General features: G+C 36.3%; 1 protein-coding gene across 1 annotated transcript in view; it reads right to left on the bottom strand.

Moving 5' to 3' along the window:
* Positions 1–27,340, bottom strand: part of HHIP (hedgehog interacting protein) — a 76,253-nt gene that overhangs the window by 13,067 nt on the left and 35,846 nt on the right. The window contains exons 5-11 of the mRNA XM_027904755.1: positions 9,587–9,738; positions 8,969–9,142; positions 7,472–7,615; positions 6,466–6,587; positions 4,316–4,439; positions 3,531–3,661; positions 2,853–2,934 (exon numbers count right to left, since the gene is read on the bottom strand). Of these exons, the coding sequence (XP_027760556.1) occupies positions 2,853–2,934; positions 3,531–3,661; positions 4,316–4,439; positions 6,466–6,587; positions 7,472–7,615; positions 8,969–9,142; positions 9,587–9,738 (929 nt within the window). The remainder of the gene's footprint in view (positions 1–2,852; positions 2,935–3,530; positions 3,662–4,315; positions 4,440–6,465; positions 6,588–7,471; positions 7,616–8,968; positions 9,143–9,586; positions 9,739–27,340) is intronic.

Below are 27,340 nucleotides of genomic sequence, written 5' to 3'. Positions count from 1 at the left end.
ATGTTTTATCCTGCCCGCTTCATTTTGATTTTTTTTCTATTGCTAGCAATATCCAAATAGTAGATTTCTGTCCTAAGACACATTTGAGACAAGAAACTCAGGGTCATAGTTATGGTTGAGAACAACTTTTGATTCTGCAGTAGTTTTCTACAGGACAAGAGGACACAACCTCAAGCTGTGCCAGGGAAGGTTCAGGTTGGCCATTTGGAAAAACTGCTTCTCTGGAAGACTTGTCAAGCATTGGAATGGGCTGCCCAGGGAGGTGGTGGAGTCACCATCCCTGGAAGTTGTTCAGGAAATAACAACGTGGCACTTAGTGCAATGTTCTACTTGAGAAGGTGGTGTTCTGTCAAAAGGTTGGGCTTGATGATTTTGGAGGCCATTTTCAACTTTAATGTTTCTCTGATTCTACAACGATCAAAAGAATACAAATTCTCCACCTTCATGTAAAATTTGTTATCTAAAACAAAAGAATAATTTTGCAAGCTTGAGTAGCTCACAAATGACCAATAGCAGAAGAAGGCTGGGTTTTGCATGAAGGTATTGATTTTCAGCAAGAGGCTACCACAAGGAATGATAATTTTGTTCTTTTACACTGCCCCAGGCATGGGAAGTTTTCTTTGAAAATTAACAAGCCTGCCAGGGGCCACCTCTCACAGGATTTTGTTATTAAGTAATGAATTTCTAAGACATGAAAGATCAATAGTTTGATGATTTTATTTATGCGTGATGCTCATAGTCCACCTGTATCATCTTTCCTGTGCTAGGGTTTACATATATACTCTAGGGTTTACAGACATATTTTGTATTGGTATGATGCACACCATGAGAAAGAAGCAATAAAATATTAACAGGCAAAAGAATATTAGCATTTGAATAATAATATTTCATTAATAAAACTGTACATGAATATTCTCCAAAGCCATGGAATTTTAAAAAGTTGTTTACATGGGTAATAGGAACTTAGCACAAAATGGTAAATGGAGCTACAGCTCTCTTTTGTGGAAGTAACTCATTATCTTTCCCTTAAAAGCCTGCAGTGGTGTGAGACTGAAAAACAACAAAACTCAAAACTTTGTCTGAACGAAAATTATCCCATGTGTCTAAAAAAAAGGTTGCCAGAAACCATATCCCTTTGCCACAGCCTGTTTAATTTCATCTGTGTGCCAATTTACAAAAGTATTCTATAGTTTTTCTGATTACTTTCACCAGTAACCAAACACAGTCTTGACCCTTTTCCATACACAAAAACAGCCAACTGTGAGTGCAGCAATGGGAGGTCTGGCCTTTCAGGTATGTCAACTGAAGACCACCCTACTGGAAGAGGTAACAAGAACAAAAAGTCGAGGTCAAACAAGGTCGCCCCATGTAATTAGATACTAATAGTGGATTTAGGGTGTAAAATTCACTTAAAACCATTTACCAACAGACTAAACAATCCCAGCAAGAATGGCAAGTTTTGTTCTAAAAAAAATGTTTTCAGTACCAGAAAGCATAAATAAAACATACATAATAACCTTGACTGACAGACTACACTAACCTGTGGTAACATCTGATTCCAGACTATTTGCTATAGTTTTGAGACAGTACAGTTATAAAACACTGAAACTCTCCTGTATCTTATAGTACAGCGTGCATCCAATTTCATGATTTTATTGTTGTATTCACTTGTTGTCCCAATAACAATTTTTAGAATTTTAGTTCAACAGGAAAACAAATTCTTCTCTTAACAGCAAAACCAAAGTTGCAAATCTGACTGTATCTGATACTACTGGAGAAACATGCTGAAGTAGACAATGAAAAAATAGGCAGTTGCTTTTGCAGGGTATGATGGGATCAAAGTAATTATACAACAAACTTCATTTCTCTTGGCTCTTTCATTTTGTGTTGATTTCTGATGCTTTTGCAGGATGAATGTGCTACTTTTACTTGGCAGACTTGGTCTGATAGAGCAGCAAGATCCACCACGAAGAAAATGGCATTCCCCAAGCCAAAGTGAGTATCTGCTAGTCATCAGATCTTACTGCTGCTGTGGCCCCTGGGTCATGTTGGGAACTGGCTTTTTTTCCATATTTTCTAATATTTTCATAGCTCTAGCTGCTCTGCAATGATCACACCTCAGGAAACTTTGGTTTGATAATTTTAATTTATCCTCATTTTACAACTGGTAAATTAGTCTAAATAATTAGACCAATCTTATTAAATCTGTGTCTTATAAATCACTTGAGCAGGATTTATAAGCTTTTTAGAAGCAGAGTTATAAGAACTGTTAAAGAACTTTGTGTATTTCTGGCATACAGCCCAAGGACAAAGAATTTCCTTCCTTGGGGCTCCAAACCTGCCTGGGGAGAGACAGGTAAATGCAGGGGTATGTAAGGATGTTGAAAACTAGTAAGCAGTGGCACTTCACACCCCCGAGGACTGAGTGAGTCCTCTGTGTTATTCCCCATTGGTAGTATCTCCTATACAACCAAAGAGATGTTTGGGAAAGCCTGAACTAGTCCCATAGAACTTACTTAGGGCAAAACTGATAGAAGGTAGTATTGTAAAGTAATTTTCTGTAGTTGCTTAGAATAGGTGTTGCCACCCAGTACTAATCTTTTGAGCCAGCTCCTGTTGTGCACTGTCCCACCACAGGGGCACGTAAGGAAGCAGTAACACTGGGAAGAATTCCAGCATATGCCTTCCATCTGGTACCTAAAACCCATTTGGCTTCAGAACTACCAAGAGCATCCCTTTTTCATTGAATGTCACTATTACATAATTCAGCCATGCAGAAAGAACTACAGCTACCTTTTGGTTTTTAACCAGTTGAAGAAAAGGCTGATTTTAAAGAAAAATGCAATGCTCACCTCTTTGGGTCAACAATCTTGTAGAGTCTTCCGCTGTGAGGCTGTGTCATACTTTTACTGCTGGATAATATGTAAATCTCACCTGTTAGGAAAGCCAATGCAATAAATAAATTCTCCTTTTCTATGGAAAATACAGGACTTTTATGATCTAGCTGTATTTGCCAAATGAGATTAAAAAAAACTTCAGAAGAAACATTCAACACTGAAATATACAGCAGAATCATTGCTATTTGAAAATTTATAGAAGTACTCTCCCCAAATTGATGCTAAAATGTGAAAAAATATTCTATCCTGAGTGTTTTGCCTTTCATATAGTATAAAGGGGTTAAAAAAGGTAAAATTTGTGAGGAAGGGAGAAGAAGGGGCTCAGTCTGCTCATGCAATCTGCCAATTAAGTCTGTAATGTTGGGAATAAAGGAATAAATATAATACGTTGTGTCATACTGAGTGACACAGTTAACAGAGTGTGAGAGACAATAAGGATCTTTGACTCTTCCAACCCCACATTTTCTTCCCCACTCTTCTTACAAGGCTGCTGAGGTGTAGCTGAGAGCAGTGTAGACAGCTTTGGCAAAGGAAAGATAGCCTTCTTTTTAAACATTTACTAGAATTGTGAATACTTCAACAGGCATGACCGATAAGCCTTATGATTTAAGAACTACTTTTTTTAGTATTTACCTAATTCATCTTCGCCGAATCCCAAGACAGGGCCTGAAAAGAAACCTCTACATGAGCCAGTGTTGCCAAGACAGAGTGGTTTCTCTTGCCACTGTTTGGTTGCAGGACTCTGTTGCAGTGTTAAAAAATTTCTATATTCGAGAACACATAAAACAAATTGTTATATTACATTTTGAATAGTCTTCATTGTTCAGATAAATAAGTAAACACTTTCTGCAAGAAGCTCCATAGATACATCTGTGCAGTTCATTGTCTTATGATTTACTTTTCAGATGCTTAAAAGCCACCCAGTCATTCAAACATTGCAAAATTGTGTTCAAGCTATACTACACAACCATTTGTGAATATTCAGCTATCTGGTATGGGGAAACTATGACCATTCATTACAGAAACATTCATGTTGCTCCATCAGTGATGTTTCCATAAAACCTCCAAAGTTTTCAATGTCTTACCAGTTTGTTTGAGAAACAGTTCCATGATTAACATTATTCCCATCACAGTGTAAAAGATGCATGTAAGCATATCTAGAACTAAAATCTTAAGAGGACCATGATGTCAGTCTCTTTGCACTTTTTTGCAAGGCTTAACTATGTTACGAAAGTCACCATTAGAATGCTGTGCTATTTAATTTCCAAATCTAGAATTTAATCTGCATTTATCACCGTGCTAACCTGGCAAAGTGACACAATATACAAGACTTTTAGTGTTCCTTCATATAGGAAGCTGAGTGGCTGAATATACTCTATAGGCATTTTTTGTTTAAGTGTGAGCTGAAAGAAACCTACCCATTGCGGTCTCCAAATACATAACTTCCATAGAGTCTTTCAGACTGACAGCCTCGATAGACAAATCCACCAACCAGGGATCCACTGCTGAATGGTTTGAATTCTAAAAGTGAGGGCTCGCTTTCTGAAAAGGAACTGCCATAGCATTAGATCATATGCAGTCTCATATTGATTCACATTAGTTAAAATGCTATATTACTTGAAGAAAACAGGTTAATTCCATTTCAAAATTCAAGATGTGTTGCCAGAAATGAAACATTAAAAAAAAAAACACATGAAATTACAGCAAAGTCTGTTTGTGAAACAATCCATTAAAGATTTTCAATAGGAGAGGCTATAGGTGCTTTCTTCCATGTGCACAACCTGGGACAATAAAACTACACAAGGATTAGGTTGAACTTCCACTGAAATTGATGTTACTGCTACTGATTTCTAGTGTCAATGCAGTCTGCAAAATGGATCTCCTGAACTTCAGGAGTAAAATTTACCCCCCTTTACTGTAAAGTCCAGTAAGTAAGAGCAGAAATTCCAGTGATTTTCAACAGAACTTCTTTCCAAAGCCTTTCAGTGGTTTGAGAAACTCTTTCAAAATCACAGTTTTAAACATGGTGAGTGTGTTCCATCCCATAAAAACTAGTATTACTTCCTGTAGCTTCTTGTGGCAATTTCATGCTGTTGCTGTAGTTGCAATTCCTATACATTTTTTTTTTCTTCTTTCACAAAACCGCAGAGTTTAGTCCTATCAAATAATTCTTGGAGGAAGTTTCAGTGTACATGTTCCTATTCATTTAATCAAATACTGCTTCATGTAATAGTAGGCTCAATTTCACAAGATAAATGTGTAATTTTAAATAAAAGCCAGAGTCAATAGATCATTTTGTTTTATAGGAACTTTTTTTAGTCGGAAGGCTATCTGCAAGTCTTTGATAAATGCATTTTCCAGATTATTCTACAAGAGTAAGACATGAAATTTTACGGAGGAGAAAAGATGATGAAATTTTTGTATCGAAGCAGTTGACCCACAGCCTACTATTAATATTAACAAGCTGTTCTGCATAGACACAATACTGCTTAGTTTACTCTGTAATAAAGATGCAGTCAAAATTCCATTGGAGAAGTGGTTAACCAAATATTATTCTTTGGTTTGGTTTTTGTAAAATGGAATTAGAAAATACATGCAATAAATGAAGCAGTACAATTGCCATATACTATTGTGTACTGCTGTACTGGACAGCACAGCTGCTCTGCTTGTAAGTAAAGTACAGGTGAGTGATCTAGGGATGTGAATGAAACTGGAAAATGCTGCATTCCAGGAGATAGACCAGTTCTCAACACTTTTACACACTGGTGGAATTTATCACATCTTACCATTATGGATTTACAAGCTGCTAAATGGTCAGTCAAGGTAGATGATGGCTCAGAGTAGCTGTCACCTGGCTTGCCTGAACTAGCAAGTGATCTTAGTGAATATCAGAGATCAACATTAAACTGAAACTGTGACCGACAATCATACTAATTCAGAGAGAATATGAAACACTTTAGTAATTTAAAGTCCCCAACTGAGTATATTTATCTTTTTGTCGTTTAATCTAAACAAGTCATTTATCATGAAGTAGTAACGTAGTGCATTTTTCAAAGTTTTTTATTTTTAGTAACATTTAAACCGAGCTCAGTCATTTCCCTGTCTGGTTGAGGTCTGTTGTTGTCTATCTCATTTTTTCCATTATAGAAGGTCCATGGCATGAGGTTTCCATTCTGTCTTAAAAGGTAATTTATGAATGACTAAGAATACATTTTCATCACTTCCTGATATTCCAGAATCTCCTTATGAGCCAAATTGTGCAGCAACAGTTTGCTCTTTGACAGACTAGCAACTGTCAAATTTGTTAAATCTTATTTACATGATATTCTACACCGACAGGAACAAAGTTGAGTCATGTAAATTGTGTTTTGTCCTGAATCTTGTATCTGCTTGTACCTTGAAGTTCTACCCTGAAAAGATGGAACTTTTCAGAAGTTCTGTCATTGGTAGGTTATCTGTCCTATCATGGCTACACAGCCCTTCATCTATTCTCTTCTGCTTTCTATTTATTATTCCATGGGCATAAAAACTGACTGTTCCCAGCAACTTTACCCTGGATGGAACTTACCATAGTCTTTGCCCTTTACAATTTGTAAGATTCTTGCTGAAGATCTGTTCTTTCCATTTGAATCTGAACAAAGTATAGTTAAATTGATGTTTACATCAGTTGGATGGCGGTCCACAGCACACCTGTAGAAAAAAAAAAAAAAAAAGGAAGAAAATCCATAAAATAGATGAGTTCATAATGTATAATTTTAAATAGTATGAAGCATCACAGTTTAAAATATTATTGTTTCTTTTTGGTGCCTACTCATGTGAGGGACCTATTTTATACTGAGCCAAGACATCCGGGAATGTGTTAGAATCATATCCAAGAGATATTACAACTTTCCCATTCCTTCACCACTTTTTATATAATCTGAAGTAAAACTACTTTTTCCTAGTGATAAAATGGACTCTGCTCTATAGCACCTGCAATGAATAGTGCCTTAACCAAGCAAAGTGAATTGACTTATATGGTGTAGGAATTTCGGACTGTTAAAAAGTCCAAGAATCAACTCCTTATCTGAACAACATGACTTTCTGATTTTTTTCAAACCATGACTTTAAATGTCACTTCAGTACTACCACCCACCTAATTTGCTGAATTATGTGTTTAGTTAAAGCATTGTTCTCCTCCTTGCTATTGTTTAGATATCACCAGATGTTCTCATTTGTTTTCCACATACCTATTATTCCCAGTTAAGATTCCCATCTCAGCTGTACTTTACCAACACTCTGCTTGAAGCTCTTTTCTTTCATTTTCTCTTTTATTGTTCATTAAAAACAAAAATGCGATACTTGATTTCTGTCATTTTGGTCTTGATTTTTAGTAGTTGTGCATGCTCTTCTCTTTCCCCTTTGCCAATGTAAATTTGTTTCTGTTACATATGTGTGGAGAAGGAGAAGTGGAAGATTTAAAAAGTTCACAAGTGCCTTTATTATTAAAATGTCATTACCTGACTGTAGAAAAAATTTCGGGTTGAAAACAGTATCTACTCCAGAGTAATTCAGTAATTCCGTAACTTACTTACCGGCCTGGATTGTGGAGTCCATGTGCAAAAATCTCAGGAGGCTGGTTTGTGCTATTGAAATGTGGGTTGCTCCGTGGTATGGAATAAGGGACATTGCACAGGTCAGTATTTACGTCGAGGCGCAATACAGAGCCTGTAAAATCACTGAGAAAGGTGGAGGATAAAATAATTGGGCTTTTAAAAGTATTTTACTGGTAGATTTAATCCACATAATACTATAGTGAGTACTATAGTGAGCCAGCAAAATAAACCACCTGCTTTTACTTATTATTAAACATATAGATTGATTTTATGGTACATGCAAGTCCAAAAAATAATAGCAGAGCCTGTTCAAGATTCAGTTGTGGCCAATATGTTGCCTTGTTATGTGCATACTAGAACACCTCTGACCATGCTGTTGGAAGCAACTTGATCATAAGAACAACTTTCCAAACATCAGCATTGTTTTATGGCTTCAAATATCTCCTCCAGAGTAACTGTGCTTAACACTTTTTGCTAACACTTTGAATCCTACTCTTGAATTCAATGATTTCTAGTCAAAGTACAAACTAATTACATAGAAAGAAAGCAAGCAATAAATAAATTGTATTGCTTGAATGGAAATGTTGATTTTTTTTTCTGTAAGGATTCAGAACTTTGTTATATGAAATAGGAGACAGTAAAATGTTTTACCTTATGTTCATGACTGTGATGGAAGAAAGGAGAAGTAGAAGGACTCTCTTTATAAACATGAAAAGATGTGATATTTAAATTGATTCCTTTCTGTCTTTCTTCATCATTAATTTGTTTCAGTCTTCTCTTGTAATTTAATTAATTTAAAACCAAGTATTAGTATTGCCCTCTGCCCTGGGTTTTAAGTATATCCTTATAGTTAAAAATAACTTAAAAATCACGGGAGCATCTGCAATTCTGCTGAGCCAAAGAGGCCTTTGAACAGCAACTCCTTTTAGGTCTGTAAAGGCTCAGTACCACACCTTCTCTAAATTAAGACAAATATTGCAACTCAGAGCATAAGGAAACAGAGGGAAGCAGGTTGGGAAAATTGTAAAGGTAGAACCAAAGTAGGATTACTTCATACATTCCCTGGACATTTTCCTAAGTGATGAGTTGTTATTATTGACTCTGGTATGTGTTTGTAGACACTTTTTGGAATCTTTGCTCAATACAGGTGTCCTGTTCATAGAACAATAGTTCAGAAAACAGAAGCCTAAACTGCGCTTTAGCAAAATTGCATTTACTGATGAGGACTCTGGTATTTCAATGGTTTGACAGCAAAGAACTACAAGAAGACGTATTTAAGCACTCAGACTGTCCTGAAAATCAGCAGTTTGCTAAACCCAGGCACTGAAATAAGGAGGAATATTTAGTAAAGGAAGAGGGAGCAAGATTTGCCCTGACAACTGCTGATCTCTTTGGATTCTGACCCCAAATACTGTGCAACCCCTAAATACTGTGCAAAGACAATAATAGAAGTCTATCCATTGGTAGTGTTTGTACCTTAAACCATCCATCTCCTCCATGTCATCTAGAGTGATCATGCCATCTCCGAGAAAAATGTACAGGAAACCATCTGGGCCAAACAGAAGCTGTCCTCCTAGATGTTTTCGATGTAGTTCTGCTACCTCTAAAAACACTCTTGCTGTCCTCATATCAACTTGGTGTGGATTTTTCCTGCAAGATAAAGATATGAGCACAGTTTTCACAGTTCACTGTCTATGTACTTCTTTCTAAATATAAACTTGACTCATTAAAATTGTACTTCGAGATGTGGATGTTGTAGTTTGGTGGAAAAATGCCAGTTATTTCTGAGAAATTTCAATTTTGGAGTGTTCACAAAAAATTATTCTGCTGCCTATATACAATAAGTAGGAAATAATTATAATTTAAAAAAATGACAGAATAACTAAAAAAAAAATACATATTTTAGAAAGGAAAAACAGTGTACTTACTGGCATTTCAGAACTACCATTTGAAATAAAACCCACAATAGTTTTTCTGCAGGTGCCCAAGTATATGCACTGTAAACCTGATAGTTCATCTTAGAAATGGGAAATACCAAAATGCAAGGGTTGCTAAGAAATACAGAATTCGTGAATTTTAGACTTTTACTAATACCTGGATACTGTGTATTCTACCACCCTAAGGATGTGGTCATGAGGTCCAATAGCCCACCGTTCTTGGTTGGTGGTATAAGACACATACAGCTTTCCATTTTGCTTGTAATTGGGATGGAATGCAAGGCTTAACAGTCCTCTTTCATCTCCTCCCTGCAGTCAAATGAAAAACACAAAGAATTGTGAAGTTAATTATGTTCTTTATTGTGTTTCAGCTGGAACCCAAAAAAAAAGTTTCTTTCTTGTGGATAATCTTTCCCCCAAACTCTTTTATTTCTTTCCTGACTACTGCACAAAAAGGATTATAAAACATTTCACTTTGGGGAAGTCTTTAAGAGTTAGAACAAGACAATTGCCTTATGTAGTTATTTGTGCACAAGTCTGTTGCACCACTTTTGTGGAGTGATTTGTGTATGTAATCTTTAGGAAGCCATGAAGACAAGTTTAAGTGCTGTGAAGGATTCTTTGCTGGGTTACTAGGTTGCTTGTAATTCACAGAAGACGAATAAAAAGGTCTATAATCAGCAGTCACTTCTAATCCAAGTATCCAAAACCTAAAACATAGTGCTGGCTGCCAACTCCCACTGTCTTGGCAATATGTTTAGAAAACAGTTAAATTGCTTGTGTAATATGTAAACCTTTGTTTTACCCTGGAGGCAGCAACATCAGTTGTCACAACTATGGTGGTCTGTTCATCATAGCTAGTGTACTGTAGGTAATAAGCAGCCTTGGTCTTTGTGCAGAGAAACCATAGTTTTCCATGTGGTCCCTCACTGGAAAGGTTTTTGTTATTTTTTTAAAAACAAAAATAGAAAAATCTCGGAACAACTTTCTTTTGTTATTATGTTTGCCATAAGGATTAGTACAGTTCCATGTTAAGCATCCAGTCCATGTAATGTACTGTGACAATGCATAATACTCCATGTACTTAAATAGAAGGTAATTTTATTTTTGGCTTTTAAAAATGTATGGTAATATTCTTATGCCTAAAATTGTATTTGTATAAATGAAGAATGAAACTTAGATTCATTTGTTGGTTTTAAAGTAATACGGGGAGAGAAGCTGAGGCACAGAAATAAACACAGTACATAATTAACAATTCAAATTCAAGTCATATATGTGATTATTCACAAGGTGATAGTTGTCTTGGAGTTTAACTCAGGGCTTGCCAGCCCTTCAAAACTAGTGACTCTGTTGTAGATTCAAGTGCTCCAGCTCGGCACCCATAAGGAGACAACATTTTGCAACTCCAACCACACCCATGATAACTAATTATGAAATTTTAAATTATAAGAGAGAATGAAGCTTTTAAAATGTATTTGCACTTCAGAGTGATAGATGGGCCTGTCTTCCTGTTGAAAGTCATCCCACAAAAGGCCTAATTGGGAAAGTGCACAGCTTTAATTTATTTTAATTCAACATGATTGCTGTACTTCGTTTTTAATCACAACCACCAACGAGAAACCTGAGTCAGAAAGGGAGATGTAAATAGGTCAAGAGATTTCCATACAAACAGAGTTATACAATGCAATCTGGATCCTGCTAATTTAGAGGCAGCCAAAATTTGCTAATTTGTTTGTTAAAAAAATTTAGTTTCAGGGGGTTATCAGAGAGGTTAGTTTTGAAAGTGAAGTTAAAGCTGCCAAATCAGTTGCAGTCATCATGGATGAAGGGACTGGTAATCTAGCTCTTTTCCCTTATGAGCCAAAAATAATTCTGCAGCTGAGTCTCAACTGATTATAGATACCATTGTTTGAGTTGCTAAGAGTTTTGACCAAGTTGCTCTGATAAAGTCTGAAGCAAAGGGAGACAAATCAGTTTCTTTTGGAAAAGGAAGGCATATTTCAAAGATTCCTGACGAATGATTCTATCTGTTGTGCCCAGACAAAGACAGTCCTATTTCTTCTCCTGAGAGAACAGTTCAACTCATTTAGGGGCCCAGGAATGTCAATGAGTCACCGTAGGTCTGCCATGCAAGGTGAGTTATTGAAAGTATTAGTAAGAAAAGATCTGTTACTAAGCTGAAGATTTTATTTAGTGCTTGATACCATGGCAGCCATCTCAGTGTGAAAGTGAAGTTGTTGAAAGCGTAAACAGGTGAAAATTAAATTAAGAGCTTTTAATAAAGTACACATGAGGCAAGAATTTGAAAAATGAATGAAAAACGGGACTTGCAAAGTGGTAACTCTGGCAAGTTGTATTCATAGGATCAGGCCACTATTTCTACTCTTTGCTGTCTTGTGTGACTCTATCAGACTGAAATACATTACTTAGTTTGTAGAATGTATCTGTTGCTTCCTGAAAAGTCACATTGCTGTTTTTTTTCTTTTTCCTTTTTTTTTTTTTTTTTTTTGTGAGACACACACATTTTGTTACAAAAAGTCTATTTACTCATGTATTTAATAAAAACTTTGTGAATATCCCTCCAAGATACTGAAATCAGTGCAGCATCAAGCCATTACTTGGCTTCTGGTCAACTCAAAATCTGGATGAGTTTTTCCATGTTTATTTTTCCTGGGTTTGGAAAATAATTGTTCATGTGTATTTTCAGCTTTATCACTAACTGGCAAACCTGTTCTTTCCAATTAAATAATTGACACAACTTCCATAGCTTTTGAAATGTTCTCTATGTGCCAAAAAGTGTTTATAGTTTTCTGTAGTGTTGTCTCATATATTGTGGGGTACATTGAGAGATATCTAGCAAAATCCCTTAGGAGAAGTCCTTTTAGTCCTATCAAACTGAATAACTATGTACAAAATTTCAGACTTTCTCTATAGAATATTCCTCACTTTTAATTTTTTATCAATGGACTTTTGAAGTGAAACCAGCATCTGAGGCTGTACAGTCTTTCCCGTAGATACCATGTGTCAAACCTATATATTTTTCTTGGCAGCTCAATAACTTCTTGACATCCTCTTCTTTTAAAGTCTTCCTTTAGATGAAACCAGAACCAACAAACTGAAGATGACATAGTAGCTTGTATGAGATTCTCTACTACTACTATTGGATGAAATTACCATGTTTGTCAGTTGTGTGAGGAAGGGCGAGAAGAATGAGACAAATCTTTATATTCCATTGGGATGTCTGTTGAAGACAAAGAATGATGGTTGGCTGAAATGAGTATTAATTACTTAAACATACTGTGGATTGGGGCCAATGTGAAACTTCTGTTGTAAGTAAGTCTGGAAGCTGACATTCTTGATGCTGCTCTGGAGCTTGAATGGTCCTCTCTCCTCTCCGCAGTAATGACATGTTTAGCACCAATGCTACACTTATTTCCAAACTAATTTCCTTTGGCCAGGTTATATGTTTCAGGTAAGGAGTTCTGTGAAAGGATCTTGAAACCCCAATTTGGTCTAGTTTAAGACCACAACCACAAAAAGAATTTAATCAGAATTCTATTAAGTTAGTATAAAGCCAAGCAAAGATTAGATGTATGCATTAAACAAAGTGTTTCTTTACTTTTCAATTTTAAATGGTTGTTTAGTTCCATTACGTTGGTTCTGAAAGTGTATTACACGAGTAAGTGTTCTCAGCTCAAATATATTTTTGATATGTATGATTTTTGATATTTCTCTTTTGCATTGGGATTTCTGTTATAATATATTTACACTTGTAAAAATCCTAAACAAGTGCACAACATGATCCACTTTGCACTTTGACTTGCACTAAGAGAAGGAATTGTTGCATGTGAATACTGAATTTTTATAGAAAGGTACTATTTGCATGTAACCACTACTTAGAAGTGGTCTCTGCTTTCAACCTGTGTACTTAAAAATGTATATCTCTCTGGTATATCTCTGGTATATCTCTGATATTATAGTTAGAAGTTTTATTACGTTATTAAGGTATTATACTTTTTCTGTAATACAGAAAAAGTATATGCTGCAGTTATTTTTAAGACGTGGCCATTTAATCATGTTAATACATGTGTCATTACCTATAGTAAAGAGAAATACACAGGAATGCTTTAACTGGTATTATTATATATTTAATTTAAAACAGATCATATTGTAAGTATGACCCTTAATTATGTATCCTTAGTAGTAATTATTCTGGTAAGCAAAACCAAGCATGACCATTTATTTCTGTTACTCTATGTCCCTTAATAGTAAGAAATGTAGGTAGCATATTCCAAGTTTTTCTTTAAAATTAATTTCACAATTCACGCTCTAATAGAATACTTATAAAATAATTGTATTTCTACTTATCAGCTTTTTCATCTAACAGTCTCACTCTCATGCTGGACAGGAGTAGCAACCCTTCTTAAAAGGGGTTGTGCTTAAAATATGCATATTCAATGGTGACTTAATATTTCAACTTCGTAGTATCTTTTTATCATTTGTTTTCATCTATTATTACAGTGTAAATGCTGGGTAACTTGTAGTAACTTGTAGTAGGACATTTAGTTTATTTCCTATATAATAAATATGATAACCAATATGCATTGCCATCTGTTTGAACTTTAGGAGTCAGATTGCAAAGATTGGTAAAAAAGCATGGGTTAAGGGGTCATGGAACACCTACATCTCTTATCAGGCAGCACCATATGAACTCTTCAGGAAGAGATTCACTAGGGCTGAAGATCAGTGGCAGGTATTTTTCTCAGTGGGAAGTTTTTGCTTAATCGACACATTTTGGAAATCTGGCCCCAGCACAGGATAGAAATTTGACTACAGCAGAAGGAGAAGCCTGCAAAAGGTCTGCTGAAAGGGTACACCTTGCCTTTCAAAGATGTTTGGAGAAGCACAGGAGGGAAGTTCCTCTGACTGGTGAAAGGGGACAACAAATACAGAATGATAGAAGTTGACTGTCAGTGGGGTGTAAGAGTAGAGCTCCTATTAGACCTCTTGGGTATTGAGAACTCAAATGCTTTGCTATCTGTGGGGCCTGAGGCCTGTGGCAAAGGAAGAGTTTGTAAGATAAGACATTTACCTTAGGGGAAAATAATAACCCTGATGTCATGGCTCACTATAGCATACATACAAGAGCCTATCTCCAAAGTATTTCCCTTTTCCTGTTGGGTTGCAGAGCTTCACTATTTTTAAAAAGGGCTTTGCAGTTGTATAAGGATTTTTTCAAAACATTTTGAATATTTTTTAGTGATCTTAACAAGTGCACTATTTTAATGTTTGACTTTCAAATAACTATAGATACAGGAATGCTTTACAATTTAATTTATCCATGAAAAGTACTTAAAGGGTCATAGCCTGACTTGGAATTTAAGCACAAATTCTACTGAAGTTACAGGTGCTTTTTATTCAGTTAGGTGCAGGGCAGGGTTTAGCTGAAAATGGCCAACATGCATCCACCACAAAGTTGTCTGTTCTGATGTTTGTGGTGATATTTAAATGCCTTTTTTTTTTTCTTTTTAATGAGAACTGAATTCACAATGAAGTAATGATGTCCCACTCCTTTAGAGCCCAGTGGATCCAAATGAGACATACCAAAAGGTAGCAAGATGGTGATTCATAAGACCAGTTCTGCATGGATTTTGGATGGGGTTTCTCTGCACTTGGAGAAAAATCAGAGTACCTATTCACAAGAATTACACTTGCATACTTATTTGCAGCACAATTTTCCAGCAAAAGAACTCTGAAGTGGCCATAACTTGAACAGAAATAAATAAAAAGGTGTTGAACTCTAAAGATAGCACTAGAACTTGAAGCCTAATTCTTTTTTTCTTCTTACTTCTGTTGCAGCAAAGACAAAATTTCGGCATTTTGGGATCATTTTTTCTTTTCCTTACCTTCACAGTCCTTTGAAGATACCAGTCACTAAATGCAGGACCTTTCACTTCTAGTCCTAGTCCTCTGTACTTATTTTTTTAATTCCTCAACTCCAGATTTTGCTGTTCTGCTGGGCAAGTCTTTAGTTTAATCCAAATGACAATCCTCGTCCCCTGATAATACAATTCTTTCTTCCCGTCCTCCTAAAGAAAGTACACGAAACTTATAAATGCAGATACCAACCCAACATAAACCCACAGCTTGCCTCCTTCACACTCTTCCAGTAAGACATGAATCCTGCTTTCCCAACTCTCCCAATTATTGGTTCAGAGCAGCTGAAAGCTTTGAGACTGCCCAGAGCCAGCCAGTAATTGGGAGGTTTTGGGCAGAGTGATGTACAACTGTGAGTGTGCTTGCAAGGAGGTGGCCATGAGCCCATGTGAGGTCTGCATCTGGACTGGGAAACTTTATGTACTGCACTGCTTTAGGAGAATTGGAATAACAGAAGACAGTGAAAATCAGACCCGGAAGAGGAAGACTGAAATAAAGACCAGATGATTATTGCATTCAGTAAAGCTGGCTCAGGAAGGTGTAAATTACACACTTTCCTGCACCACAGAGGCCTCTTGAGCTGTAAGCAGCATTTATCCTCTGGGAACACAGGTGGTGATTCCACCTCTGTCCCCAGCTGGATTTATTTTCAAGGAAGCTTTACATTCCACCAGCAACTCAGTGAGTGGTTCACCAGCGGAGGCCACTATGGGAAGGTAAAAAAAAAGCATGTTCCTTCTTACTTCCTTGGCATGCCTCCACTTTCTGGTCTTTATTTATTTATTTGGCATATCTGCTCTCCTACACTTTTCCTCTTCAGCATTCTTCCACTTCAGACTGTCTTTTCCTAACAGCTGTGTTCATTTGAGGCCTATTGTGCTGTAGAATTAGCCCTTTAGGAAAGCGAGAAAGCTTCCTCCGATTGAATGAGAATACCATAAGTGTTAAGAAATTTACTGACCATGAAAGTCCTTCATTAAAAGGGAGAATAGACTTGATGACCTTTGTATTTTTTTCTCCTTCTTTCTGTTGCTCTGAAGCTTTACCCACCTTTCCATGCCACTTCTGTGATAAAGGCAAATTTTACAGCTCTCTTTCAGTGTGCAGTCCAATAAAATTGGCCCAGATGATACCCCACAGACTGTGTTCCATTAACATTCACAAGTACATGACATCATGACAAGACACCAGTAATTCCTTCTGCAGTCACCAAAACTGTGACTTTACCTTTTCCAATCCACAATGATTTTTTTTAAACTTACACCCTATTTTGGTGCTATCTAACATTATTTTTCTGTAAACACACACACACACACAAATAATCTTCATAGTGATTTACTGTTCTACCAATGCTCTAATATGACCATGGTCCTTTCAGCCATCTGTTCTGGTTTTCTCATGCTCTCATTCCTTCACTTTGTATATCAATATCAGCTTTATTTCTCAGTAGCACATTTCATAAAATTTTCATTTTGGTTAAAACACAGATCTAGTGGCCTCTGTCAAAAGACTCTAAGAATTATAATTGTATACATAAGTTGCTTTTTAAATGGCTTGACACTTCAGCCAACCACTGCTGTCACTTTTGTCATTCCTAAAGATAAAAATATGCTATGGAAAAATAAAAATCTTACTATGGTGCAAAGATCTCCCTGAGCTGCTAAATTTAAGACTTTTAACAAATGTCCACAAAAAAGTTAACATCACTTTAAATGAGCAGTAAGACTTATTTTCTTTTGTGTTGAGAAAGGGAAAAAAAAGAGGATGTATAATGACACAGAGCAAATTTGACAGTGCTTATGTAAAATGAATGAACCTACAACAAATTCTATACTACGATAATCGAAAACAAATTCATACTGGTTTACCGTGACCACTTTATACGGAAATGTAGGGATATAATTCAGAACAGAATAACATAATTATCATACCCTCTGCATTAAATTAAAACCAGAAATGTTGATCTGTCTAATTGTAGGCATTAAAAATAACTTGTTTCAAAAAGAGAGATGCAAATGGAAAGATGGCATGATGGCATTACTCTTACAAACAATTCTGCCTTTCTCCTTTGGCCCTCAGTACTGAACTGTCACCTATAAAAGCAGATCCCTGCCTTTTTTGGTTGCAGGAGGAATGGTACTTGCATCACATGAGGGATGTATTTCAATATTGTGAGGCACAGGGAGAAAGCAGAAAACCGCAACCCTCTTGAAGGAAAAAAGGTTCAGATTTCCACTTAGACCAGTCCCCATGTCTTTACTGTTGTCTATATGCTAGTGGATATTAAAACTTGCTCAGCAAGTGCTAAAAGTAAGTCCCTAGCAGTTTGCATCTTGCAAAAAAAATTTTTAAAAAATTTTAAAAAGTACCCCTTCAACAGGATACCTTTTGCCAGAGAGTAATGCATGACCAGAGGCACTTCACTCAGTCCACACTGTTTCTGCTTCTTTGCCAAGTATGACAATCATTCATGTTTGCAACATAACCTGGATTAAACTGTGGGCTTTATGAGCTCTGTCAGTGTTTTGAGAGAAGAGTGAGTTCAGTGGCTTATCAAAATGATGCTCATCTTTACTGTAAAATACAAAGGTAACCTTCTTCACTGAAGTTTATTTCTTTAGCAGATTTCTGGCTTTAGTCACTAAGGCTCTGAAGGTACTTTAAAAGGTTCTAAAGTTATTTCTGCAAAATATTTCAAATCTTCTTTTTTATTGTAAGGAATCGGAAAATTGCATTAACTGAATGTTTTTCAGTAGAGGAGTGGGAGACAATTTGAAGGATAGAAGTTTACATAACATAAAAACATAGGCAGAAGCAGGAGACATATGAAAGGTTCACTGCAATTGATGCTTATATTCCACTTTGTGAGATTCTCTCCTGGAGGCAGAAACCAAGTAGAATGTGAGTCTTGCCTGCAGGCACCAAAAGGTGAGAACATGCCACCATTTTTCCACTGCCAAAGAATGTGTGCAAATTCTAGTGATAAAGCAAATGCTATTCTGTTCTCTAATATCTGAAGAACTTTCGGACTCTGATATCTGGATGCATGGAGAGGCATGTTTCAGCCTATATTTAGCATCAGCAGTCAGCATAGTTTTGATAATAATGTATCATACCTTCAAAGCAAATTCTGGTTGCTTATGTTGCTTGTTTTCCCAGTAATTATTACGCTAAACATAACAGCCAAAGTCACACTTCATATTCTTAGAAGCTCTGTAAGTATTCTCCAACATTTTACCAGTGGACATACAGCAGAACTACTGGATGAATGCTAGGCAAGTCTGTTATATCTCTTTAGTCCAATATTGAAATTGTTTATACCCATGTTCTTTGTCCATTCAACTGTTCCAAAAAATAAACAGTCTTGTCTTATTGGCATAAATGCAAAGAGAAAACTCATTTAGAGGTTCAGCATCTGCTACTGAGTTTCAAGCTTCCTCATGTGAGTGTGAGCATTAGAACTGCATTTATTACCCAAAATCAAATGTTTGAAATGTTAGGACTGCACTTGTTAGAGTCCTGATACAAGTACAGCTGTAAAAAAACCCCAGAAAATGCTATTCTTGCATTTTTTTCAACAAAAATTGTGCATATGCGTCATGTTTGTACTTGGGTCAGAAACACATTTAAGCTTCGAACCCTGACATTTCTGAAAAGGCACTGCATGGGAGCTGGGAAGAAAAATGCATTTGAATTTTCTAATACTGCCCAATCATTTTTCTCACTGGTGGTTTGCCAATCCCATCAATTTCCTGAGCTGTGCAGCCCAAGGGCAGAAAGGCCAGTGTGCAACTTACCTGCACTGCTGCAGTTAAATTTTTGAATACTGACTTGAATAATCAAATTATTTGAGTTCTCTCAGTAAGTCCTCAAACATATATGTAATTTCCCAGCTACCTGAAAACAAGGAGTAAATAAATCCAGGGAAATCCAGATTTTTCCTCAGATATTTTGGGAACACCAGAGGAAGCTAAAATAATCGAGCTTTTTTGAGGATCACTCATACAGGTCTTGTCTTTGCCTCTCAACTAAAATAGCAAGAAAAATATTAATATTTTGAAGACAGACATGAATCTTTTTATGAAATGTGCCAAGTGGAAAAACCAGGGTGGTGGAGGATATACGGTTTGCTCTCCATGACTAGAATCTGTATATAAGAGGAGAATGATGGCAATCCACAGCCGTGTTGACAATTCAGACATACAGGAAATACCCTTGAAGGAAACTAATACCATCTGGGTTTGGCCCAAGATGTGTGAATGAGAAATATGTTTCTTGTTGAGAATGCAAAGATAGTTTTGGACATTGCAAAGAAGGAATGCGTTAAGCATGCACAGTTATAAAAATGAAATAGGGTGAGGCACTACATGCATATGGAGTAATTGGAGGAATATGTTTGTGTGCGTCAATAGCTGATGCAGGCATAGAACTTCAGAATTCATTTCTCCTAAGACAACCAGTAAATTGCTACGAAAAATGTCTTCAGTATAACTGGCCAGAAGCTCTCTGAGTAAAGACAGGATTTCAAAAAGCTGATTTGTCCAAGCCCCCGCTTTCCCTGATGGAAAGAGAGGCTTGCTTGTGACATATGTTGCATTTTCAGGGCAAAAAAGTAAAATAGTTTTGAAATTCTTGAAACATCCAGTTCTCATATTTGTAAAATTGGGAATTTCAATTCTTTCAGTGAGTTGATTTCAGTTTAGAAATTAGTTTTAGTTAAAAGAATGTCAACACAGAAATGAAATATTTCATTTGGCCTTTTCTGAGAATCCTTCAGTCCACACTTGGTGAGAGTATGTTTTCAAAATCTCAGAATATTCTCACTCCTCTCTATCCTGTTCTTGCATTAACTGTCTGAGATTTTAGTGTCTGTTCTTGGCATAGGAAGGCTCTCTGGTTTCTAACTAAGCCATTGCCAGCATTCTGAGGTTCCTAAGACTCTCTGCCTGCGGGATGAATTTTTGCCTCTCCCTTGACACCCTCATCTACTTGTGAAAGACCCAGCAGTGCTGATTTTTCTGTTATTTGTGAGGATAATGAATGCCTTGCATGGACAGGAAAAAGTTCCAGGCTCTCTTTTTGGTGCACATTTGTCTTCTCCTCCAGACTAGCCTTTAGTACTATCATCCTTTCTCTTACGTTCAGGCTCTAAATCCTCTTTTAAAAGAAAACTATTGGGAAGATAAAAGGTTTGCTAATCCTTCATGTCTGTCAAGATTCTAGATTAGCCCTGTTCCAGGTTCAAAGACACTCGTTATACAAATTACATGTTCCTTAACTGACCAATGCTCATATGATGACAATAAACTTTCTGTTACTGTATCTTGATCTGATTTTCAGCAGATTTTTTACATATCTGAACAGACTTATTTGTATCACTGCTAAACACTCTTGGAGATATGTATTAATTGTTTTAGTGCTCACCCAGAAGGCAGAATGCAAAAAAACCCCAAAAGATGGAAAATTAAAATGGTAATTTTGGTTGTTTTATTTTCCATTCTTTTTTTAGTCCACATTGAACTTGCATAACACCTGAGGCCTTTTGACAGGATGATCAAAGTCTATTGAACCAAATGTTATTAAGACACTGAAGACACACTGTTGTGTGTCTTCGGTTGATGGATTGCATTCAGGTTGGCTTGAGCTGTCTGAAGAAACAGTCAGGCTGAGGTAGGGACTGCAGTGCATTACAGAGTCCACGGCAGCTACAAGTCTGAGCAAATCATCAGGGTTGAGTTCCCTGCTTGCTGCCTAATGGATGGTAAATCCATTCCTTATTTTTGGAAAATGAATTATTGGTACCTGTTTCAGCTTCATTACAGAATGGTGTTAGTAGCCTGACATTAGCTGCTGACACCAAGGCTGTGGAGTTTGATCCCCATATGGGCCCTCCACTTAAAATCTGGACTCAATGATCCTTGTGAGTCCATTCCAACTCAGAATATTCTGTGAAATTCTGTGAAATGAGAATCACAGAAAAGTTTGGTTTGGAAAGGATCTTGTTCCAACACCCCTGCCATGGGCAGAGACACCTTCCACTACACCAGGTTGCTTAAAGCCACATCCAACCTCTCCTTGAACACTTCCAGGGAAGGGGCATCCACAACTTTCTCTGGGCAACCTGTTCCAGTGCCTCCTCACGCTCACAGTAAATAATTTCTTTCTAATATCTAATATAAACCCCCTCATCCTTTGCTAGGCTGGACATACAAAACACTGCTTTCATTTACATCTATGATGGAACGTGCCCATCTGCCTTTCAGGTGAGAATTTATGACTGTGCAAGGCTTGAATTTTCCAAGCTGTTTATGCTTATGTGTCATGCATATACTCCCTACATAGACTTTCATCCAGCATTTAGGTGAACACTGTTTTCCTTGTCCTTGTACATTAAATTCTCCTCAAATTTAATTCTTTTTTGTAGTCCCAAAGGTGGAACATGAGTGGCCATAAACAGTGCTTGATTTGCATATCTTAAGGCTTAAATAAAGTCTTTGAACAACCTAGAAGAATTTTATTTTATAGTACAGAATAAGTTAATATTGTTATGCCTACAAAATTCAATTCTAAAGTTGGGGAGAAAGGGTTTAGAAAACTGTGCACTTCATGTATGTGTCTGTGTTTTTGAAAGAACTCATTACATTATGGTTGTACTACGTATTTTAAATATTGACATTTCTGAGTGGGGTTTAATTTTTATTCTGCCAAGTGTTGTAAATACCTGTTTTGGATTCTGAGGATTTCAGTGGAGGTGGAAAACCACTAATAAGTTCTTCTTGTTCACGCAGCTTATATTCACTTGTATGTTTTAACTTGAGGCAGACCTTTTCTGTTGATGCTGATAACACTGTTCCGAGTGTAGACCAAACTCGTTTGGAGTAGGGAAGAGTAAAATTTCCTCCAAGTAATGGCAATGATAATTACCTTAACATAAAATTTTGTTTCATAAGGCCCTAATTCAGAAAGTATTTAGGCACATGCCCAAACTTCACTTCTAGAGCAAAGCAGGATAACATGGGTCAGCCACTTCTCTCCACGTCAGAGTTTACTTGACTTCTGGTGTCAGTAAATGAGATCTGGTACAATGGTGGTGAGGGGATTTATCAATCAAAAATGCTTCTGATTGAAGAGGCAAAAAAAATTACTGGAAAAAATGGAGTATTTTCTCTTAATGAATCTTACCCTGAGATTTCATAAAGATTTTTTTATGGTCTGTAGTTAATGTGGTGGTTATGCAGCTAAAGGCATTATCCTCACATCAGTATAATGAAACATAACACTGGTATCCCTGACTTTACTAGCTTCATTGGTATCTGACATTATATATTTCCTATTATAAATCTAAATAAGAACTTACATTGACCTGCATTTGACCAAACATTAAACTATTTACTAAGATTACAACCTTGAAAGGAAACTAAAAAACAAACAAATAAAATAAAATTAAAAAAAAAAAAGTCTTTTAGACCACCAAGAAAAAAACATAAATTTAAGGAAATATGACGTTTCCACCATGTGATTTCCCCTGCAGAGTTATGCAACAGACTGCTGTTACTTAAAGGTCATACATAAAAAATTTATGGTACATTTTTTAAGAGATTTATGGTGTTTTCTATTTATACAACTTATATGTCAACAATTTAAAGGTATAGTATACTAAAATAACAAATTAAAATCTAATCCCTTTGAATCCTTGATAAAATAGAATGCTTTAATGTAAGTCATATAAAACAGGTTTAATAAATGCATCTATATTACTGATGTGGTATGCGTGATGTAATGATTAACTGTTTATTATCCATTACAGATCATTTGCTTATTTTTATCCTGAAAATCACTTGCAAATGGGGTTGGTTAGGGGAGCATTCAATGTTGTGCAGGCCCGTTACATGGCGGTGTAATTCTCTCCAGAATAGCTCTGCAAATCAGAACTAACTTTCTCCCAGTGCTGAGATGAATGATGCCATTGATACTATCTAGACCTCTTGCTTCACGATATCTTTGAATTCAAATATATATAATTTACCAAATATGCTGTTGGATTTTCTGCAAGTAAAAATTTGTAACGCTCTATGAAGGTACCACCCCTCGGTTATTTGCTGAATTTTATTTACTTTACACTGGAATGACATGGGAAGAGTTAGACACTTACTCAGCATTAACTGAGGCAAAAGCATGACAAAGAGGGGGCAATTTTTCAAATCACTAGAACTGCTTTACCAGTAGGGTTTGAACTCAGCCACAGTAGTCACATTGTCAACCTTGCCTTTGCACGCTTAACTCATGTACTTGTGCTTATTTATGTGGAATTTGAGACTGCAAAGTTTTCACTTTATGCCAGGAGTCAGAACTATATACACAGGTCTGGTAGGAATTATTGATGCTAAATTCATCCCTGAATTTAGCATATTGTGTATTAAATTAATTCAAGACTATGAATTATATGTTCCATTAGGGCACAGCATTTAAGTACCCTAATGTGTGTAAGCACTTTGACACCATAAATACTGATTTCTCATGAAAACAAGTCTTCACAGCTAAACAAAGGTCCTATTACAAGAAATACCTATGAACATGCTCAACCATAAACTCATTAATAATTGCCTTTGAGGTCCAATACTAACATGGTGCTGAATGACAACAGCATTTGGAGAAAGATCCTAATATGGTCATGGAGATTTGTGGCATTGTGGCCTAATCTTGCCCTCAGTAAAGGGACTAAGAATACAGTCTGATGGTGGCAAATTCTTAAAATTAGAGAGGGGAATTCACAAGACACAGCCTTTGGCTTGCTGTGTCACCCGAGAGGTTTTAGTTATAGAGTCTCTAGTGACCTGAATCATCATCTCTAGTCCCTTGACGACACTCACAGTATTCCTGTAGGGATTCCCTTTGTGTGGGCTTGAAAAATGTTTCTTGCCTTGCTGTGGGAGATGCTGTTCTATTGGTCTCATTGTCTACTGCTGTCTCCAGCTCTGAAGGCAACACACAAGGCCTGAGCAGTTCTGCAGAGCTGGAGCCGATACAACACTTCTTGGTAAGAGGTCCTCAGCAAAATGACCCAACAGACCTCTGTAAAAAGTACTTGCTTGGCCCTGGATTGCCACGTTTCTTGCTGTAAAATAGAGTTATACTGGATCAGTGGATTTTGGATGTTTCTAAAGTTGTGGTATCCTGTGATTTGTCTTTGCTGACTGAAGAAATATATCACTATTCCTAAGCTGGTCATCACCCCTTCATCAGCATAATTCATTTCCATAGTAAGAAAGAGATGTAAAGAAATTTGCTACAACTGCTCCAGCGGAGTTTATAGGGTCATAGGCCAACCCAAGCAGCAATTAATGTAAAAGAAGATGTGGTCATTTCCTATCTTTTATGAGCATTAAATAATACTTTTTTTTTTCTTTTGGACAAAAAATATTTGACATGTCAAAGGAGTAGAATAAGAGCTGATAGTATTTATGGTATTTTAAAATATGAATATCTTTATAAATATGAAAATCACAAAGTGTTAGAAAAGAATAACAGATACAGCATTTTAAAAGCTGTTTTTCTTTATAACTGTAAGTCTAGAGTTTCAGAGAGAAAACACTAATAAAAATTAGTCAGTCATCATTATGATGTCATTCTTATAATTTCCCTTGAAGTAAACTGCAAGTACAAATAATATTTGTAATGTCTGACATCATCTATGTAGCTTTCCATATGCTCAGACTTTGGGTTAAATTTAGTGATGTTTCCCATTTTTTAGAGAGAACACCTTCTGGGTGGAATGGATTTCATTAAGAAATTCTCTCTGAAGTTAAGCCATCCTTGTAACTTGTTTGAAACAAAACAAAACAAAAACCCAAACAGCCCCGGAATAATAGGAGTAAGGCAGTAGCAAATAGTAAAATATGTGACCATCTATAAGAAGCAAAATTTCAATCCTGAGTCTCAATGCTCACATGAAAAAAAGGAACGATGCTTTTCAGTGTTGGTCTCTTTAAAAAGAAATCATCATAATTGTTTTACGTAGGAAAAAATACTCCCCTCCTTGTGATATGTGCCCATTTATCACAGCTGACTTGCAAAAGCTTCTTATTCTAAATCACTCAGACTTTAAAAAAAAATGTTCCAGAGGAGCCATGGACTCATTTTTTGATGCTTCTCTTTTGAGATGTTAAGCATTTAAGGATTTCTAAAAGTGATTCCTCATTTTTAATGTCTCAGTTAAAACAACTAAAAAGTGTATAGGAATCATAGATAGAACAATCAGTATTTCCTCAAAACTAGTCTCATATTGACCAGAAGCAATTACTTTGAAAATCTTAGTCTTATATTTACATCAATTAGAATACTTTCCATTAAGTGATAATTCATACTTATAGAACAGTCAGCCAGTGCCTTTCATCTCCTATTTTCTTCTAACTCTAGAGTTTTCTACATTGTTTGGAATGATAATTTCACTTCATTATTGCTCTCTATTTGTGACAGGAGATACCTCAGCACCACAATATTACAATTCTATGCAACAGCACATGCTAATAACATACATAGAAGATGAGAAAGTTGTATTTCACATGCAACAAGTCTGGTTCCACATGTGGAATATGAAGTCCTGTTTTTTCTGTGTGTTGCCAACTGTGTCCTTTCCCACATGCAGACCAAGATGGTGTCTGAGCCATCTCTCCACTTCCAGAAAGGAGCAAATGAGCAAGAGAGGTGGTGGTGAGACATGATCTCCACTGCCTTCCCCAAACCATCTGTGCTGTTTTGCTCCACAGCATGACTGGCTCATCAACGTCTTTGTCCTTAACATACTCTTAACATACTTTTGATCTAGACAAAATACGTACCAGTTGAGTTAATTTGTAACAAAATTATCAACTGGAATTATATGTTTCGTTTCAAGTCATCTTTCAAAGATATGCAGATGATGTGGATATTTTATCCAAAGGCCCTGATAACTTTTTCAGATAATACATTGAATTACTTAATATAAACTTAAATGTAGGTAAATATTATTCATTACTCCTGATTTTGTTGTTGTTGTTTTTGTTGGAAAACCTGGGTATCTGTTTTAAGTGGTGTCATTATTTACACATGGTGACTATTGCATTTGAATGGACATCAGCTAAATGTGAGTTATTCATACTCAAAGTAGAAAAAATTACTAGAGTTGTCAGAATATTTTGATACATTGATTCATTATTCCTTGACAAATGCCAACATTTTTTACTGCCCTCCCTCCCCTAAAAAGGAATAAGGAATTCACACATTTGCACTCTATACTTAAGCACTGAATGGAATATTTTCAGAAAGAAAAAGAGTTAACATAAATATAATTTCTTCTTTAGAAAGAGGAGGTATGTAATAATTAGCAGAGTCTCACTAAAGCTACAGAAATTATATTCCCTTAGGAGAAAAAGAACAACAACTTCTGAAAAAAATGACATTCTAGACACAATTTGCTGTATTTGAGGAATACAAATGTAACTGCTTAAACTTATTTAAAAGTGGTTAATTCAACTTCCTCTACAAATTCATAAACTCAGAAATGTTTCCTTGCAATTGTTCTTGGTACTGATAGAGAAAAATCTCTCAGGGACATATGAAATGTAAGAGGTGTAATATGAAAACTGCCCTTTCTCACATGAAGATTGAAACAAAGCAGATATTCTCCAGAACACCAGCAGGTTCCCCAGTTCTCAGCCCATATGGGCTCTTCCCACAGTCTCACTGCATGAGGGACTTATGCAGAGCTGACTGTATGGAAGGAATGTGGGCTCAAACATTTGAAGGCATGCCACAGATCTTCAACAATCCAGTCTCTTGTTAATTACAACTAGTATTTCATTAGGTTGTGGAGTTTTCAGCTGCACAGATGTGTGTACGGATCTTAGTATGTAGGGTAGCTAATGCCTGCAATTAAATCACAAGTCTAGTGAAGAGGTATATTGAAATCTGAAATTAGTAAAATAAAACATTGCAA

This window comes from Empidonax traillii, unplaced genomic scaffold (assembly GCF_003031625.1).
Source record: "Empidonax traillii isolate 1590-97213 ecotype Southwest subspecies unplaced genomic scaffold, ASM303162v1 scaffold1083:size320519, whole genome shotgun sequence".
Classification (NCBI taxonomy): Eukaryota; Metazoa; Chordata; class Aves; order Passeriformes; family Tyrannidae; genus Empidonax; species Empidonax traillii.
Note: the sequence above shows the minus strand (reverse complement) of the source record. Positions and strands in the feature narration are given on the sequence as shown.